The sequence below is a fragment of the Pelecanus crispus genome, chromosome 12, assembly GCF_030463565.1.
Source record: "Pelecanus crispus isolate bPelCri1 chromosome 12, bPelCri1.pri, whole genome shotgun sequence".
NCBI classification, from domain to species: Eukaryota; Metazoa; Chordata; class Aves; order Pelecaniformes; family Pelecanidae; genus Pelecanus; species Pelecanus crispus.
This window is the reverse complement of record NC_134654.1, coordinates 16329346-16349760: the sequence shown is the minus strand read 5'-3', so window position 1 is coordinate 16349760 and position 20415 is coordinate 16329346. Positions and strand designations below refer to the sequence as shown.

General features: G+C 43.9%; 1 protein-coding gene across 1 annotated transcript in view; it reads left to right on the top strand.

The window, feature by feature from the left end:
• Positions 1 to 20415, top strand: part of SHISA6 (shisa family member 6) — a 280377-nt gene that overhangs the window by 255607 nt on the left and 4355 nt on the right. Inside the window, exons 4-5 of the mRNA XM_075720227.1 lie at positions 905 to 967; positions 16173 to 16325. Coding sequence (XP_075576342.1) covers positions 905 to 967; positions 16173 to 16325 — 216 coding nt within the window. The remainder of the gene's footprint in view (positions 1 to 904; positions 968 to 16172; positions 16326 to 20415) is intronic.

Below are 20415 nucleotides of genomic sequence, written 5' to 3'. Positions count from 1 at the left end.
AGGTTTTTAAGAATAGCAGACTAGACATCAGACTAGTCCATCCTGCACCAGGAGAGCATGAGATACAAGAAGCTTTCTTGAAATCTCTTCTCACCCTACATTGCTACAGTTGCATAACGGGTTGTAAAGATCCAACAAAGAGTTCATTCCTTATTGACAGCTTGTCTGGAAACTAAAGATGATAGAAGTTTATCAGCAGTCACTTATCTGATGGGTTTATTACAGTGAGAGAGAAAGTTGTTTTCCAACCCGAAGTGTAGTTACTAACCAAAATGATAGCAGTCATTCTGCCATTGATTGTTGCTCCTGCTTTGCAACATAGTGCATTTAATACTGAATGCATCAGGTCTTACAGGATTGTCACTTCTCAGGGGAGGGACAGTCCATGTACAGCTATTTAACTCTACCTCCTGCATTTATGAGGCCTTTTATTTGATCTTTCCCTGTACTCACACAGGACATTGTTGTTATGGTTGCAGTCACAGTGGGAGAGTATGTTTTTCATGTAGCTGGGGCTAATGTCCTGAAAACCTCCATGCTGGATAGAAATGGAGCAGTGGAGTAGGGGATATGATGTTCCAGCAGTCCCCAGGAACACACCACTGATGTCGGTACACCAGCTGTGGTTTGTTCCTGTCTGGGCATGCTTCTTACCTTTGCAGATAACTCTAATTTGCAGGCTCAGCAGAAGGACAGCAGTTTCCCATATCATGTTCCTCTTGCATCTGGAATTTTAAGTGAACTACATAACAGAATCTTATGCTTTCTTAAGCATTTTCTTCTCCTTTCTTTAATCATGCTGAGATTTCCTGTGAATGCTGTGAGCTGTAATTATCATCTGCAGATCAGTGGGTATGCTAAGCTGTTTCTTAAAGGGATTTTTTTTTTTTTCTGTGAATTTCAGATGACCAAGAACAAAATTATAATCACCTGATACTAAACAGTGCCACCCAGACACCTACACATGGTAAGAGAAAACAAAGAGCAAAATTACACATGTTGTAACTTTCCTCTGCCAGCCAGTAACATTTACTGGTGTCAAAGTATGATTAATGTTAATAGAAATGTTGCTATGGCAATGATGCATGAATGATGGTTTCCATTAACATTAAACATAGGACCATATTTTTAAATAGTGCACACAATGAAATATGGCCCAGTCTTTTATAATTTTACTCATCAACCTTGTGTTTCCCCATGTCTGATTGTTCCTTTCTCCCTTCCACATCAGCAAGGTGCTGTCAGATTTAACTGGCCAAACCAGTAAAAATGATAACCAAAAAAAAAGTCCATCTTGTCAGCCAGCTACTAAACTTACAGTGCTGCTGGTACATATTTCTAAGATAGGATAGAAGAACAGTGAACATGAGGCAAGGGCTCCTAAGCTGACATGATTTTTGCATGACAATATGTGGCCAGAGATTAGGTTCACAGCTAAATCCAAGCTGTCCAGCCCATACTTGCATGGGTTTTGTTGGGATAACCTACTGAAGCCTGTGATTCACTGCACAATGTCTCTCTACTTTCTAGTATGCAGGATAGGTAAAAACTATTAACAGATTCAGGACTCCCTGTGCCCACTTTCATAGACAGAAATGCCTCGTTCTAAACCAGTTCCAGTGGTTGCTCTCATAGCCTTCCAAACCCCCTTAATTTTATTGTGGCAACATGACATTTCTCTGACCTTAGGAACTTATGAAACCCAGAGCACCTTTCATGTCCCTACATCCACCACGGGGCAGACCAGCACTGACATATCCCCATAACCTCAGAAGTGAAACCTCAGGAGATGTCTGGAGCAGCCTGTCACCACCATATAACCTGTCTGGTGATCCCTCTAAGGATGAGAGCAGCCTTTCTAGAGTTCCTCCAAAGCTTCCCTGGGTTTGGGTTTTGTACCCGAGCAGCTTCATATGCGTTAATACCCCTTTTGACAATGCTCTTGCTGAGCTCTGAAAAAACACAATTGTCTTACCTCTGTACGTTTCAGCACATTTATTGGCACCTCTCTATCTGGCCCTCTTGACCTAATAAACTTGGGGATGCCCCATGTCATCCTTTAGCCAGTTTCAAGAGTTCAGATGCTGTTCAAAGATACTCCTTTGTTTTCCCCTTTGTTTCTACCACCTCATCCCTGCCTGGAGACATTTCTTCACCTCCTCCATGGCCAGAAGCCCTGCCTCTCTCTGCTCAGCCCTGTGCCTCCAGCCCTCCTGGCTTCCTCTGCCCTAGTTCCCTCCTCCTTTTGATTTCCTTGGCCCCAGATTAGCAGTTTGGTTGTACAAAATTACTTGAATGATTTGACTACAAATAACTGTATGATTCAGAGTTATATTTTTTTTCCTAAGTTACCCATATGGTCATGGATGCTTTTGTGCATGATATTCATGTGTGTTGTTGCTGGTGAGCCATTGCTTGGTGAGTCTAAAAAGATATTTGGACCTTTCAAATAAAGCATCAAAAGAGCTCACAGTATTCATAATTACTGCTGAAATTCTGAGATAGTTCAGCAACACCACAGGTTTAATTTAATTCCCTTCCTGGGTAGGACATGGTGTACATTTTCTGTGTGATTATGCAAATTTGTAGGTGGACATGAGCTGTCTTTCTGAGAACCATGTTCATGAGCTCTGTCCCTTAGCTTGTCTCTAGCACCCACCATGCAGTGACACCATCTGAAAGGAGCAGAAGAAGGGAAAGAAGACAGTGTGAGGCTCAAGACATGCCTTGTGTCGCACATGGTCTGAGTTCAGTTCAATCTTAACTGAAGTAAAACAGAGAAAGGTTCTCAGGCTACCAGCACAGAGCAAGCAGGGCAGTGGCGGTAGATTATTTGTCACCAAACAATCAATGCTTCAGCCTGAACAGCCAGAAATCTCTCCCATGCCTGGTGGAGCTCCCCACAGCCTCCCCAAGGGCTGCCTCACTCAGCAAGGATGCACTTGACCTGGTATATGTGAAGGGAAGCATGAGCTGTTGCAAGCTGGAATACCTGTCAGGATGAGAACTCAGCTGCTGTGGGCTGGTGATCTCCCTCTCCCATCTCCTACAATCATAGGAACTTTACAGGTTTCTTACCTTCTCCCATAATTCCCATTACAATGAGTCTCCAAACTCGTACAACCCTAGGACTGGGCAGCAGAGGTTTTCCACAACCCGGCTGTGGCAGACATGTGGCCCGGGGCTCTGCAAGAGACCTCCTCATGGAGGAGGGATGAAAGACAAGTTTCCTGTGCTCCCCTTTCCCCTTCATCTACTGGCTAGTCCTCTGCAAAAGTAGAACAAATGGCACCAATCCATTGATTTCCCCAAAGGTCTTGGGACTCATAACAGGATCATAGTGTGTGGAAGTGATTCAGATGCAGCAGCCATTGCACCAAACAGCGTTATAGGGACAACCCACTGTAACCTATCAGCAACATTGTCTTTGTTCAGCTGAGAAAGGCAGAGGATAGTAAACATCTCTTTCCATGGACTGATGCTACCCAGTTGCCTCTGCCCTGCTCCCTGCAGATGCCACTGTGACAGGCTCTCTATGAATGCAGGTTATGTCTATCAGCACCATATGCAAGCACGGCTTTGTATTACTGTGGCAGTTTTTTTCCTGAAAAGAAACAAATTTAAAAGGGTAAGGACAATCTATGTTCCCTTTGAACCAGCAAAAAAAGAAAAAGCACATTCAACCCTAGCTCTCTGAGCTGTTCAGCTTCAACTTCGGGTTCCCAGGGTTAAAACCCCAAGACCCTCTGTTTTAAACTGGCTTGGAGTTTGCCACTCTTGGTGCACAGGTTCTTAATGCAAAGTTGGTTGTGCATCCGTGAGATCACTGATGAGATTACATGGAACTCTTCCAATGCAGGAAGGAATAACTATTAATTAATGGTGGGATTGCATATAATCTGTTCTGTCAGACTGCTATTGCTTAATTAGCATAGTGCTGTTCATAGCACAGTTAACACAGAGCGAGAAGAAAATCCCTTTAACCCCTGCCTGGCTGGCACAGAGGGTTTGCAGAGGGGTGAAATGTATGTCTGTCCTGGTTTTGGAAAATGTGATATGTTGGGAAAAACAATTTCCAATGGAGATCAAGAAAAATGACCACAGCCAAGTGACTGTCAACCCATTGTCTGCAATACCAGGATTTAATTCCTGCTGTTGTTGAGGGCTCTGAATTAGCCAGTGTGACTGTGAGTATCCTACATCTTAAAGAAGTCTGTTGATTTTCTTCCTGGTGTTGGTCTATTTATGCACCTAATTCACTTCTAGGACACTGAATGTCCCATTATAGAGATATCTACAGTCCTTTAGGAACCTCAGCCTAAATTCTGCTTTCAGTGATGGACTTCAGACTTCATTTCCACTGAAATCAGAAGTTTGGTGTGGGTTTCCTTAGCTCTAGACTGTAGTTTTACATCAGCTGCAGATTTTAGCTGCAAATGAAGAACTCTACAGCAGTTTTTGGAAATGTAGTGATTTTGTATGTAAAAGGTAAATATGAGTGCTCAAGTACTAGTTTCTAAGCACAAATAAGTTTTACATATGAAATGCAGATAAATGTTTTGATGCATTAATTTATCTTGCTTAGCTATTCAGTCTTTATACAAAATAAGCACATAAAAGTATTTTCCTATAAAAACATTAAAATATGAAAAAAAAAAAAGATAGGGGCACAAAACAGAACTGAGGCAGTGTAGCATTAGCTATAACAGAAATATATGTTGACTGCTTGGACTTAGTTTCTGTAAAGCTTATTCATTTATTTTTTACTGCTACTGAAGTTTCATCTCATTATATTTAGTGCATATTTAATTATGCTAACCAAAACAGTCTTGTATAAACATTTTTTACATCTATATAAATAACAAGCACATTGCTAAATAATACAGTTTGTAGGAAGTTCAGATCATCATTTTTATGTCAGTTCACTGCGTTTGATAATCATCACAAAAAATACGTGGTAAACCATGATAAGCAACAAATGGCTTCACTTCAAGTTTTTAATTTGGCCCAGTATTTTTCCATAGATGATGTCCGGGTTTGCTCTGATGGAGGCAAATTTCATTTTATGTGAACTTTAAACAAATTCCTATATACATATACATGTATGTGTGTCTTTTTTTACCTTCCTTCCTTCCTTCCTTCCTTCCTTCCTTCCTTCCTTCCTTCCTTCCTTCCTTCCTTCCTTCCTTCCTTCCTTCCTTCCTTCCCTTTTTTCTCTTTCTCTTTCTTCTTTTCTTCCATCCATCCATCTTTGCTCTTCCTTCCTTCCTTCCTTCCTTCCTTCCTTCCTTCCTTCCTTCCTTCCTTCCTTCCTTCCTTCCTTCCTTCCTTCCTTCCTTCCTTCCTTCCTTCCCTTTTTTCTCTTTCTCTTTCTTCTTTTCTTCCATCCATCCATCTTTGCTCTTCCTTCCTTCCTTCCTTCCTTCCTTCCTTCCTTCCTTCCTTCCTTCCTTCCTTCCTTCCTTCCTTCCTTCCTTCCTTCCTTCTTCTTTATCTTTTTTCTTTTTTTCTTTTCTTTCTTTTACTTCCTTCTTTTGTTCATTTCCAAAATTCCAGGGCATCTTCCTTCCCACACAGTAATAGGGCTTTGGGGGATATGTTGCTAAAAGAATTCTTGCATCAATTTTCTAACACCAGACCAGAAGCTTCAATTGAGGACAATCCCAGAAGATACGAAAACGATTCCCTATACTGTCACATCTCCTCCAGCAAATTTGTTGAGAGTTTTGTGTCTATTGTGTTTAAGACACTATTTACAAAATCATAACAATTAAGGACTGTTTAAATTAGATTTATTCCCAGTAGAAATATATGTGAGAAAATAGAAGATAATCAGATCTCTAGAATATAACCTACAGAACAAATAGACACATTATGTACATTGTTCTTTCTGCAAAGCAGCAGGGCTTTTATGAAAGTGGGAAGAGAGATGAACCAGGTAATCTGACAGGACTGGACAACACAGTGCCAGCTTTTTGATATATACAAATAGCCATTTGTGGTGGGGATGATTCAGATGCTTTGCGCACCAACTTTGCAAAGCAAAGTACACAGATTGTTGTGTTGGCAATACAGCTCAGTTACACAATTACAAAGCAGATTGAACAAAGTTGTTAATGGAATCAGGATTGCCATTTACCTGTCTTGACCTGAGAATTTGCCAACCTCTGTGCAGGGGTTGTATTTGTTTGCTGGGGCTGTGGTTGGACTTAAGCAATGTGACTAGCCTCTGATGACGTGTGCTGACCTTCCTTTAGTCAGTGATGTAGAAGGCAGAGAAACAACCCTGGGGCTGAGAACAGATAAAGGACTTCAATGGCAACTTCCTTTAAAGCACTCAGCACTGAAGCAGCTGTTTTTTCCTTTTCAGACTAATACATTATGTGTTTGGACAAAGAAATCACTCTTTTCATGGTCTTAGTATGGCAGGTCTAAAACAGCCTCCCAACTTGAGGTGCAGCCCATCTGCTGAGTATGGAGGCCTTAACTTGCAGATGAATACTGTTATGCCACCCATGACATGGCCCATGTTCCACCCAACAAGTGATTATCAGAAATAAAACACCAAAGTTCGTGGAGTAAAACTCAGCTGTGTAACTGTCTCCAACCTCACCTGAGGGAGGAACCTGAGGAGCTTCTCTCTGTGACAATACAGGCCAACATGAGCTGAATACCTCTGACACTGGCCTCGGGTTCCTCTTACAGAAGCAGAAGATCTTGAACCGTAAGCAAGAGGAAGCAGAATCTTTATTCCTAGTGAATGTGAGACTGGTGAAAAAGACTGAAAGTTCTGGAGGCAAAATCACAGCATTATAAAAATCAGAGCAAATAAAACTGCTGAGACAACGGGGGTTTTTGCCATTTGCGCTGATAGAAGTGCTGTCAGTGTGGAGCTCACTATGACTCCACCAGAAGGTTGTGGTGGTCCCTGCACTGCCTTCAGCCTGTCTGGGGGTTTGTGCCTCACTCTAGTCCCAAAGGGCTGAGAGGAGACAGTCACACATAGCCCATTCAGGATGGATGACTTGTTTATCTCAGCAGCTAGAGCTAGTTTTGGCGTGCTCACCTTTGCTTGTCTGCTGCCAGGACCAAATCTGCTGATGCATTTTCCTTTTTGAACCAACTTCCTCTCCATGCAATGGCAAGCTTTGAGCATGAGGCACTTGCAGAGGTGGAAGGAGTTAACAGGCTGACAGTTTTCAATTGCACAGTCTCAAATTCAGCAAGAATGAGTCCTAGTCCCAGTTCTGCACAGTTCTACATGCTGGCTGCTCTGGTGCCAGAGCCATGTGTTGTTTTCTGTATCCCCATGAAAAAACAGCAAACTCAGGGTGAAGTGAATGTATCTTTTGCTGTGACTGCTAAATGAAATTCTACTTTCTGTAGTTTTTCCTTTGATTTTAATTGGCAACATTATTCTTCACACCCCGTGTTGTAGTGTGTAACTATGCTATGTTCAGTTAAGCACTTGGTGTATTCAGAAGCATCTCCATGTTAATAGCCCCTGGGTGATACGATTCAGGTAGGTTATTATGCTCTGTGTATATATTGTAGCATTTAAGGGCATCTTGCAATGTGCTGGTGTACCTCATCCTCTTTGCACCTTACCCCTTCAGACTGCTGATCAGTTCTCAGCCGTGAGCCCCTAAAAGACCTAATCCTAGCACCAACCTGATATGCAGAGGTTTTTTATCACTGACTGAATTTAAAACCCCACATCTCCAGCTTGTATAAGTGAGGGCAGCCATTCACTGGAGAGATGTCGATTTACACCACGAAGGATCTGACCTGGAAATGTATAAACCTCTTTGAGATTCTTCATGAGATGCAAAAGACTATTAATAACAGTGTTTGTAACATAAAAAAAATAAGTGTGAAAACACAGATAGTTCCCCCCTCAAATACTGAAGATTTATGTTATAAATTTTAATTTGAGTCTGTGAATATCAGTTCTTTGCCTGCTATAACAATGTGTCACTTCCAGCATGGCTCAGGAGGTGCTAAGTCTTGGTACAGAAGGCTATGAAATGTCATCAACTACTACCAGATTTTCCTGAGGAATGTGGTCCTTTGTAAGAACTTGCATCAGAATTGGAGAAGACACTGTATGAGCCTTCAAATGGCTGAGCAGAAGGCAGTGCTGTGGGAGCACTGTGTGCTTTGACAGAGGACTGAAGCTACACTGAGCTGAAGCTGAGCAGCAGAAGGCTTCGCTGTATCAGCTTTTCTTAGGTGACATTGTTTGCTTTCTCTGGGTGAATGTTTTAAAAGGCATCTGTTGAAATGTCTTGCAAAATTCACACAACATATGTGCAGACTCATATGCAAATATGGAGCACATCCCTTTTGCCACTTGAGCTTTGTTTAAAACTTTGCCATAAATTCACTTTTTTTTGTCTTGGGTATCATCTGCTCTTGTCCTTGTACATGCAAGTTTCTGTGCCTCATGTAAACACACTTTGAAACAGAAAGTGTCTTCCAAGAACAGAGGCAGAGCAAGACACTTCAGGAAGACTTGAGGTCTAATCTCTACAACACAAGTTTCCAGCTTTAGAAATCCTGAAACTGCTTCTGAGCCCTGTACTTGTAGAAAGCTTGCAAAGCACTAACAATGAAATGACAGTCTCCCTCAACTTAGAGTGACTTTCTTTCCTTCATAGATTACAAAGTAGTTGAGTGCATGCATAAAGCAGAGTAAATCCATATGTCCACTAAGAGGCCAGCTGTAATTGCAATCCCCAATGCATAGAGGGAACTGCAGTGCCCTAACCTCCATGTGGGTGACATGCCAACCACAGGCTGTATATCCTTTTCAGGATACACGATGTAGCAGGAAACATGTTCCTCTGGCAGTCTGTCAGTGCAGGCAGTGCTCCTGGTTCCTCAGGTGCAGAGCTCTCTGCCAGTTTGCCCCAGGGTGGCACATTCTCAAGTTTTTATGCAAGAGCCTGGTCTGAATGGAGCAGGCAAACCTTTCTGAGCCTGACCCATAAGTCCACTGGTTCTCATAGAAATACAAAGGGTTTGGACTGGCCCAACAAGCCTGGCTCATGAAGCAGTTCTTGCTTGGTATGTGTCCAAGAAGAGAGATTAGAACTGCAAAGGAAGAACCTTTCTCCACAGAGATGCCTGCTGCCTTCCTGAGCTTATTGTGCCAACATTGTACAGGCTAGTGAATTGTTGGCAGTTCTGTGCCATGCTACCAGCCCTGCCAGTGGCTGGAGCAATGTGGCACTCTGGTCAGAACACTGTGAAACCACTGATGCTTCTCATCGGTAGATGAGGAAATGCTGTAGAGTTGAGCCCTCTCCTGCTGAATTAATCAGAGAGACACTGGCAGAATTTTAAGATGTTGCATTGTCTGTAAAAAGCCATGGTTGCTTTGAGGCTGTAGCAAAGAGAACTTAGAAACCAAGAGAAATGACACTGCTAGATGATGTTCCCATCTCTGTTGTATGAACTATGCACTGGGTGAGCTTGATTTCCTCCATGTTCCTCTGCAAATAACTGCATATTGTGCCCAGAATGCATGATGTATCAGAGGCATAAAATGGCATGTGGCTGCAGGATGGTGGTGAGGAAAATGTGGACTGACTTTCAAAGGTAATCCCAGTAACCATGGGTCATTGTCCATTTTTCAGTGGTCATCTCCCACTGCCCAGAATGTAGAGCTGGACTGGAATGAGTGGGAATGCTGGGGAACAGAGCAGCATACAACCTCAGCTGCCTTTCAGGGAATGGGGAGACCTTTTTATTCACATTCTGTTAATTAATTATTTCTTGCATCTTCCATAGAAGCCAACAATCACCACAAACAAAAAGGAGAGAAACCAGAGAAAAACATGACTCAAATATATTGCAGGAGTGAAGAACTACTAAGAAACTTCTGCTGAATTGGTCCCAGAATATAAATTGCACAAGTTATTTCTCCTTACTAGAGTCTGTTCTCTGATCTTGTCCTCAAACTCCATTATGCAAAAGACATCTGAAATTATCTTTGGTCATTTCAGTTTATCCCTTATTTTGCTGAATGATGGGTAGTGGAGTTCAAGGTGACTTCTCATTTGCCAAAATCATTACGATCTGTTCCTGACTGACCAGATGGAAAAAGCAGTAAGAAGATGTACTGATTCTGCACAAGCCCATCAGATAAATGTGTGGTACTTAATTTCACACAGTTCATACAAGCAGTCAGTTAATACTTCTGCTTTGGCACTGAACACAAATTCCATACATATGACTAGGCTTATTTCAGCATGTCCATACCTCCATGTAAAATGGAGATTAGATACAGGTTCTGTCCGAGGAATTTGCAAAGAGATGTTACCCCAGGGTCCTTGCCACACAAGCACAAATAGGAGTGGGGACATAGTTTCAATGCTGATATAGTCTCCGTTTACTGGATAATATCTAATCAATTGTTTCCAGCGCCCTGATGAATATGATGCACTTTCTAATCCTGTAGTCAGTCTATTAGACATGGATTGAAGTCATCAGCAAGAAAATAATGTTCTCAGAGAACACATTAGCTGTATGCTCACTTGGTGTCATGGTTTAGCCCCAGCCAGCAACTAAGCACCACGCAGCCTCTTGCTCACTCCCCCTACCCTGATGGGATGGGGGAGAGAATCGGAGGAGTAAAAGTGAGAAACACTCCTGGGTTAAGATAAGAACAGTTTAATAATTGAAATAAAGTAAAATTATAATTACAATAATAACAATATAATAATAATAATAATAATAATAATAATAATAATAATAATAATATGCAAAGCAAGGGATGCACAATGCAATAGCTCACCACCCACCGACCAATACCCAGACAGTTCCCGAGCAGCAATCGTTGCTCCCAGGCCACCCCCCCCCACAGTTTATATACTGAGCATGACATCATATGGTATGGAAGAGCCCTTTGGTCAGTTTGGATCAACTATTCTGGCTGTGCCCCCTCCCAGTTTCTTGTGCACCTGGCAGAGCATGGGAAGCTGAAAAGTCCTTGACTAGCATAAGCAGTACTTAGCATCAGCTAAACTGTCAGTGTATCAACATTCTTCTCCTATTAAATCCAAAACACAACACTATGCCAGCTACTAGGAAGAAAATTAACTCTATCCCAGCTGAAACCAGGACACTTGGGACTATGTTCTTTTTGCCAGGCAATAACTCTATTCCAGGACTGTGGGGACATACGTAAGCAATAGGAAAGAAAAGTTTATTAAACAAGATGGTTATTGCATTGTTAAGAGGAAATTTTTACCATTGCTAAATTCCTTAAGAAAGTGCCTCATAATTTCTCAGATCTGGGAACAAAATGATACTTTAGCAGAGGTCTGGGCTGTTCCTCTTCTGTGGGGTGGCTGACACTGGCTGTCAGTTGTTGAGCCCAAAGGACAGCATGCAGGTTCTTGCTGAAATGTTCCAAGCCCCTGCTCCTGACAGAGCAGTTTCCTTCCCCCTCATCTTGTTGTGCTGGCAGTGGTGGGGGATCGCACAAGATGGGGTATCCCATGCTGGTACCAGACCGGTGTGCAAGGAGAGGTGAAGCTGTTCCTCCACTCACAGTCATACCCTGGACATAGCTGGGAAAGAGTGCACTGTTGTGATTTGTTCTGCAGGAAGCTTCATTTTGAGGAAGCTCATGGAGCAGCAGTGCATGGAATCAGTGACAACAGGGGCAAGAAGGAGCAAATGTTGGGTTTATTGACATGGCAGTTGTAATTCAAGTGCCTAAACATGGGTGGCATCAGATCTCTGATAGGTCCCACATCACTCCTTTCAGCCCATTGTGGGTGCCTTAGATACCCTGGCATACCCCAAATGGCTCAGGTGCCTCTGAATTGAGCACTGGGCATGTAACTCTGCTGAGAGGCACAGAGGAGTGCTCTGACCGTGCTGGCTTTGGGAAATCATGAGCAAGTTTGTGCAAGAAGACAAGACTGTATCAGCCTGTCTTTGACAGAGAAGCATGTGGGCAGTGTGAAGAGTAGGTGACAGAAGGTTTAAAATATCTGGGGGAAATCACAGTGGGAGAAAAGTTGTGGAGGCAGCTCTGCATCCCCATGAGCAGACATGCATGGGAACTGCTGGTCCATTTCTAGGCAACAGAATGCACCGAGGATGTAGAGAAATGTGAGCACGCAGAGGGGAGGAAGATGTTCTGTTGTCTAACACAAACAGGACTCTATGCAGAAGAAAGGCAGCAGGGAAGGAGATAGCCTGACTCCTGTAAATTTTTTTTTGCAGGAAACCGTTTAATTTGTGACTCTAGAAAAATGTCTTCTGAACTATCTGCACTCTACTTGGGTGGATTTTGTTTTTAGTTTTTGTGGGAGATGAGGGAAGTTAGCAAATGTTCGGATGCTGCACAAAGCCAACACATTTATTGAGGTGAAATTCCCCTGACGCTCAATTACTTTTGGGCAGAAGCTGTGTTTTAATCTCCACCAGTCCATGGTTCAGAGGAGATAAGAGGGTCTTCAGGCACATGAGTGCATACTGAGCACATGTTGCATTGCTCTTCAAGACCACACTTTAGAGGGGTGCACAACAGGAATGTGTGAACCCAAGACTCGGGCAATCTGCCTCTCCTCAGCTGTATCAGAGAACTTAGCCCTATGATTTCATTTTCAGACCATACTTAAAGTGGCTACCTCCTTAGCCTTTTGATCCAGCTAATGCAATCCCATCACTGCTGCAGGTTCCCACAGAGCCCACTGTAGTCTGTTCTAGATTTGCTTCTAATAATTGAAGCTCCTGCTATTTTTAATAGTCTTATCTCTGCCTATTTTAATATCTGAACACCTGGAAGTCATAAATAAAATTCAGCAGGTCCCTTTCCCTTGGCTGAGCTGATGAAAAAACATTTTCCATCCAGCTTGCAACAAAGGACCATGATTTCAATACCAGACAAACTCTGCAGATTGTCTGGACTTGACTTTTAACATCCAGGCTTAGTGCTAATCTTTATTGACAGTGCCCTCAACATGAGCATGCTGACAGTGGGCATTTTGACACTGGCTGGGGACTCCCTTGGTGATCAACAAAATTCAAATAAGTAGAGGGGCATCCTACACCCCTCAGGGATGGCACCTCCTTTCCTTCTTCAGGAACCTTTCCAAACCTTGCCTTGTCTTCTGTCTGCACCCAGATGTGCACTCCACAGCTCCACTTCACACTTTCTTGTGCGCAGGGGAAGTATAGCCATCTCTAGAGCTCACCAGAACCTGTGGGGCCATGTAACAGCTTTTCCCAGGAGCCTCCAGGTTCAGAGCATTAATCAGAAATATGGCACAATGAGAGAGTGATTTGATTCTTAGACCCAGTTAAAATAACCCCACAGACTCATTCCCATAGCTCTGAGGGTGGGGAAAGCACAACTTTCTGGGATAAAGGTAGGTGATGCTGCCAAAACTCATGCAGGCTGCAGAGGGTTCAGTCCACAGCACCATGACACAGCCCTCCATGATAAGTGAGGTAACTCACAGTCCACCAGTCCACTTCTGTCCCCCTGTGAAGAGGGTTCGTTGGTCAACACGGTTTCGAGGCAGCAGTTTGCTTCTCTCCATAATCTAGGAGATTCCTAGAATGCATTGAGGATAACTTCCTAAGCCAGGTAATAGACACCCCTACCCGAGGGGATGCAATACTAGACCTGATGGTCACCAATGCAAGTGAGCTCGTTGGTGACATCAAGCCTGGAGGCAGCTTGGGCTGCAGTGATCACGTGTTGGTGGAGTTCACACTCCTGAGGGACATGCTAAAAGCGAGGAGTAGAGTCAGAACCCTAAACTTTAGAAAAGCAAACTTCCAGCTCTTCAAGCAGTTAGTCAGAAGGACCCCCTGAGAAACGGTCCTCAGGGACAGGGGAACAGAACAGAGCTGGCAGATCTTTAAGGACACCTTCCATAGAGCACAAGAGCTCTCAGTCCCCAGGCATAAGAAATCAGGCAAGTAAGGGAAGAGACCAGCACGGCTGAGTCGAGACATGCTGGTCAAACTAAAGAGCAAGAGGGAACTGCATAGGCAGTGGAAGCAGGGACAGATGTCCTGGGGGGAATACAGGGAAACGCCCCGGTTGTGTAGGGAGGAGGTCAGGAAGGCCAAGGCAAGGATGGAGCTGAATTTGTCAAGGGATGTAAAGAATAACAAGAAGGGCTTCTACAGGTATGTCAACCAGAAAAGGAAGGTTAAAGAAAGCGTACCCCACCGATGAACAAGAATGGCGACCTAGTACCGACAGACGAGGAGAAGGCTGAGGTACTCAACAACCTCTTTGCCTCAGTCTTCACCGGCAACCTCTCTCCTCACCCCTCCCGAGTCGATGGACTGCAAGATGGGGACCAGGAGGCTAAAGTCCCTCCCGCTGTAAGGAAAGATCAGGTCTGAGACCACCTGAGGAACCTGAATGTAGGCAAGTCTATGGGACCTGATGAGATGCATCCCAGAGTCCTGAAGGAAATGGCTGAGGTAGTTGCCAAGCCACTCCCCATGATATTTGAAAAGTCATGGCAGTCGGGTGAAGTCCTTGGTGACTGGAAGAAGGGAAACTTAGTGCCCATTTTTAAGAAAGGAAGAAAGGAGGACCCTGGGAACTAGTGACCTGTCAGCCCCACCTCTGTGCCTGGGAAGATCATGGAACAGATCCTCCTAGAAGCTATGCTAAAGCACATGGAGGACAGGGAGGTGATTCAAGACAGCCAGCACAGCTTCACCAAGGGCAAGTCCTGCCTGACCAACCTGGTGGCTTTCTATGAAGGAGTGCCTGCATCAGTGGACAAGGGAAAAGCAATGGATGTCATCTATCTGGACTTCTGTAAAGCCTTTGACACACTCCCTACAACATCCTTCTGTCTAAATTGGGGAGATATGGATTTGATGGGTGGACTGTTCGGTGGATAAGGAATTGGTTGGATGGTCGCATCCAGAGGGTCGTGGTCAACAGCTCGATGTCCAAATAGAGTCCAGTGACAAGTGGAGTCCCCAAGGGGTCCGTACTGGCACCAGTGCTGTTTAATATCTTCATCAATGACATAGACAGTGGGATTGAGTGCACCCTCAGCAAGTTTGGAGACGACACCAAGCTGAGTGGTGCGGTTGACATGCCAGAAGGATGAGATGTCATCCAAAAGGTCCTGGACAAGCTGGAGAGGTGGGCCTGTGTAAACCTTATGAGGTTCAACAAGGCCAAGTGCAAGGTCCTGCACCCGGGACGGGGCAAGCCCCAATATCAATACAGTCTGGGGAATGAAGGGATTGAGAGCAGTCCTGCAGAGAAGGACTTGGGGGTACTGGTGGATGAAAAGCCGGACATGAGCCAACAATGTGCACTTGCAGGCCAGAAAGCCAGCCATATCCTGGGCTGCATCAAAAGAAGCGTGGTCAGCAGCAGGTCGAGGGAGGTGATTGTGCCCCTCTACTCTGCTCTGGTGAGACCTCACCTGGAGTACTGTGTCCAGCTCTGGAGCCCTCAGTGCAAGAAGGACATGGACCTGTTGGATTGGGTCCAGAAGAGGGCCACAAAAATGATCTGAGGGCTGGAGCACCTGTCCTATGAGGCCAGGCTGAGAGAGTTGGGGTTGTTCAGCCTGGAGAACAGGTGACTGTGGGGAGACCTTCTTGCAGTTTTTCAGTACTTAAAGGGGGCCTGTAGGAAAGACGGGGACAATGTTTTTAGCAAGGTCTGTTGTGACAGGACAAGGAATAATGGATTTAAACTAAAGGGGAATAGATTTAGATGGGATATGAGGAAGAAATTTTTTACAATGAGGGTGGTGAAGCACTGGAACAGGTTTCCCAGAGAAGTAGTGGAGGCCCCATCGCTAGAAACATTCAAGGTCAGGTTGGATGGGGCTCTGAGCAACCTGATCTAGTTAAAGCTGTCCCTGCTCAGTGCAGGGGGGTTGGGCTAGATGATCTCTAAATGTGCCTTCCAACCCAATGCATTCTATGATTCTATGATTCATAATCACTGTGGACAAGGAAACAATGCCACAGGATTCATTTTTCACTGATCTGCCAGTGCAAGTTTGAATTACATCCAACAGCCTGTCACTGAGGCTGGCTTGGATATAGCTCTTCTCCCTGCTGGAGTTTGTGGGAATGGCTTGCCTCTCTCAACTTGTTTTGGTGCATGCTGTGTACATGCCTTTCTCTGTTGTTTTTTTTTTTTTCAGACAAGCCACGAATGAACAACATCCTTACTTCTGCCACTGAACCCTATGATCTGTCCTTCTCCCGGTCCTTCCAGAACCTCTCTCACCTCCCACCGTCCTATGAGTCTGCAGTCAAGACAAACACAAGTAAATATTCTTCTCTGAAGAGACTAAGTAGGTGTCAGCTCATTTCATTTCATTTGTATCTCATTGGCTCGTAAGCTGCAGTGGGCACAGTGTTAAGGCAATAATCTCTGTCATTGCACTGCCCAAGTTGGCATCTCTGATAATGATTCTTTTGGCTGTCACTTCCAATCAAGAAGAGTACAGAGAAAGAGTCACTTCATTACTCTGAGAACACGTGGTTATTTACTTACTGACCTCCTTGCTATGCTGCCTCCCACTACTTTGCCTCATATCTGCTCCTGACAGTGTCATATAAGAATCCTTTTCTCTCTGTCAGAGCCAAGATGAGCCAAGGTGGCTGCTTCAGATCAGCTGAACTCACCTTGGTGTACCCAGGGCATATATCTCACCATCTGTGGGGGTATCTGGAACCAGATGACAAATTCAGGCCAACAAAAAGCTGCTGAAATGGTTGGGAGCATCTATTTCAGTAGGAGCACATCTGGTTAACATTAAGGCAAATACATTTGATGTGCTTAAAAGCAAACATGTGCTTAATCATATTGGAGAACAGAGATGACGTATTTTGTGATTGGAGCCTGCCATGTTCCCTGTTCAGTGTGCCATGCGCACAACTCTGCTTCTGCCATGAGCTTTGTTGCCTGGTAACATCTGGATCTCATGCTGCCAACAATAGCATTTTTCCCTTGCTGCATCTCAGTGATGAACTGTCCATGTTCTTGAGCAGCTTTGATGATACTGGAAAACTGATACTGGAAAACGCTTGAAATCATGGCATTGTAATATTACTGGTGTAAAATGTCACCATTTTGAGGTGGTGATTGTTTTTCATTTCTCAGCTGAAATGAAAATTTCTCAGCACAAAAATATATACCCCCTAGATAGCCCCCAAAAACTGCTCTTTCATTTGTAATTGATTTGCAGTGCCTGGGATTACCTGGGATACATACTTCCTATTCAGAGACTGGGGGATCTCTGTCCTGGCGTCACTGAGAACAGGCTAGAGAAGTGCTCAACAGGAACAACAACAATGGCTGCTCCTGTCGTGATGCAGGGGATGGTCAAGACCTCTTCCAGCCTGTGGTTCATTTATTGCTTTACATATTGTGCATAGATGCTCAGTGGAATATCCTTAAGGTCTATGTTAAAGTTATTGATCTATCTCACTGAAACACCAAAAAACCCACAAATGAATGCTAACTGAAACTCCCACCCCTTCCACAGCCAACATCTGGAAATGTATGTCAGATTTGAACACTATCCTCTACCTACTCCTGCAATGCTTACCTGATTCACACTGAATATAAATTCACTCACACCAAGCAATGCCATCTGTCCACTGAACAATACCTTACTAAGGGTGTCTTAGCAGTCTGACCCATTGAGTGCAGAAAATCGTGCTCAGCAGTTGAAGAAAGTACAGGCTCCTACCTGTCCAACCTGCCCCTCAGTACATCACAGCAGAAGGGAATAAGTGTTGAACTCTAGCACTGCATTTCCTAGATATTTGTCTAAAATGACAAAAATAGGCTTGTGTTAAGGTGCCAAGCCTAAATGTCCTCAAGAATGTGCTGAGCATAGTCAGTCTCCCTCTCTTGAGTTTTTCCTGACCCTCTGGACAGTTAGCATCTCTGTCCCCATTCAGAGGACACCTGGCAGTCAATCTGAATCTAAGAACGTGAGAGTTAGTCTTCGGCCATTGGCTAGAGTGGGGTTCATTCACTCCCTTAACTCTTTAGCAGCATCAACCCTCGAACAGAATCCCTGCACACTGTGATAGAAATACCAGCTATTTACTTATCAATGACAGGTCTAGATATAGTTCAGTCATCTTTGCAAGGCACCAACCCATCCTCTTGCAAAGCACCTACCAAATGCCAAAGCAACTGACTCATTCTATCTGCTTGAGTAAGTAAATAAACAGTTTCAGTTCTAAAAGGCTAAGCACTCTACGCTTCTACTGGGCTTGCATATACCCAGCACCTCTAGAATCACTGAATCACTTTCTTATAGCTGGTATTCTCTGGAGCCAAAGGAAAATAGGCACCCAGCTCCTAGACCTTCCTTTGTAAAATGCCCGCAATATAATTTTCATGACATATGAAGGAGCTAAAGGCAACACAAAATCAGGAAAAGGCAATATCTAAAGTCTGGGCTTTGCAAATGAGTTATTGGGGGTTTATTTTTCATATTTAAAATTACTTGTTTCTAATGAACTCTCTCCCATGGTTAAAAAAAAAAAAGTATGTTGTAAAGACCTCATTAACAGAAACATAATATTTCTATTTGAGTAAAACAAAAGGCATTGGATACTTCTTTAATCTGTGTTTCAGCTATTTGTCTGGGTTTCTTCAGGCTTGCCAGACAGCTAAAGGTCGCTTAATTTCCCACAGTTAGCACAGACAAATAGTGAAAGACAGTTTCTGTCCAAGAACATCTAAATTGAATAATCAAGGCACATCCAGGAAGAAAGAATATTTAGTATCTCCTTGCCAGAGATGAGGAGACAGAGCTCAGCAAGGATGTAGTCAAATCCACCTCACCCTACTTTAGCTATCCAGCACTCAGGCATCTTGTCTCTTTGTTTGATCTATATAATCAGTAAAGGACAGTCATCTCCATATTATGAGAAACCCTCTGAAGGACTCAGTCTCCCATTGACACCAGAGTTGCTCTGGCAAGCTACCTAGCTCTTTGCTGGATAAGAAGTCTGATTTTTGATGCCTAGAGCTTAATGAAGTACATCCCACTTTAGGAGACTCATCTGAGTGATTCATGCAAGAAGGAAGAGATGAGCTATACCTGCTGCCTGCACTTGTGCTTTCCTGGGGAATGTGCCCAACTCGGGGAGGGGAGCTCCTCGCCACTGTGTTTGCAGGGCAGGCACTGACCTCTGCTGGCATTTGACTGAGAAAACAGCATCATGGCTTCTCCTTCCAGAGCAAGGGCTTGAAGTTGTCCAGGCCTTTTATGGAGCAGTAGAAAACAGGTTGCTGGCTGCATAGAAGCCAGCCAGAACCAGGTCCCATGCAAGCAGTGAGCTTTCTGCTTCCATGGCTGTTTACCTCCCCAGCTCTTACTTCAGGCCACAGACAACAGGAAACACATCTGGGCTTGCTGCCTGTGAAGCCAGGTAGGAGGATATCTGAGGGGCATGGTATCACCTCTGTGGGAAGGCCTGTGACAGCTTCGCCCTGGCAGCCTGGCACGTGGGAAGAGCAGTGGCGGGTGGGTGTGGGAACATGCAGCTGAAGAAGAGTAGCTGTACTAATTCTGTCCTTCCCAGCACTCCAGGGAATTGCTGTTTCCAGCTAAGTGAGAAAGGTCAGTCAGGAAGGAAGCTAATATTTTCAGACATATCAAACTACTTCATATTGGCTAAAGAATCATCAAATAACTAGGCAGCTTGAAAATGTTAAAGCCAATTAAAACAGGGGAGACAAGCCCAAAGAGGAAATACACTGGAGCTGCAGAGGAAGAAAAGCAAAGAAATTACTGTAATGGCTTTATACACATACACATGTGCACATATTTTAACCATGTTAACATACAAGCATGGGAAGAAAAAATATCTTTGGCTTTTCCCAGAACACCACAAAATGTACCTTGTTTCTCTAACTACAGTGTCAGAGGAGCTATGCTCTGCCTTTCTGCGATGGCATCTTAGACATGTTGAGGTGAGATGTGTGAGTAAGAGTACTCATTTGGGGCACTCCCTCCAAATGGGAAGGAAAAAAAAGCTCCCTGAGGGCAGATCAGTTTGTCTTAAAGCCAAGTCAGATGAAGCACTCAAACACACCTGAAGTTTGGTGAGACTGGCCCTGCTCAATGTTCCAGAAACTGCCAAAGGAGAAAAGAGAGGAGGGGATGGGGGGATGGGACGACACACACGACACCAAAAAAACAATGAAAAAATGCAGAAAATGTGATTTCCAGTAATTCCACTTCCACATATTTGAAAAAGGTTAGTGAAGCCCCAGAGGTATGAGATTGGCTTAATAAAAAAAGAAATTTCTGTCAATCAATAGACCAGTGTTTGCCTTCTGTCTGCTCATCAATTATGGCCTTTTGGAATCCACTTAGGACACATTTTCAAAATTTTAAGCACATCTATGAA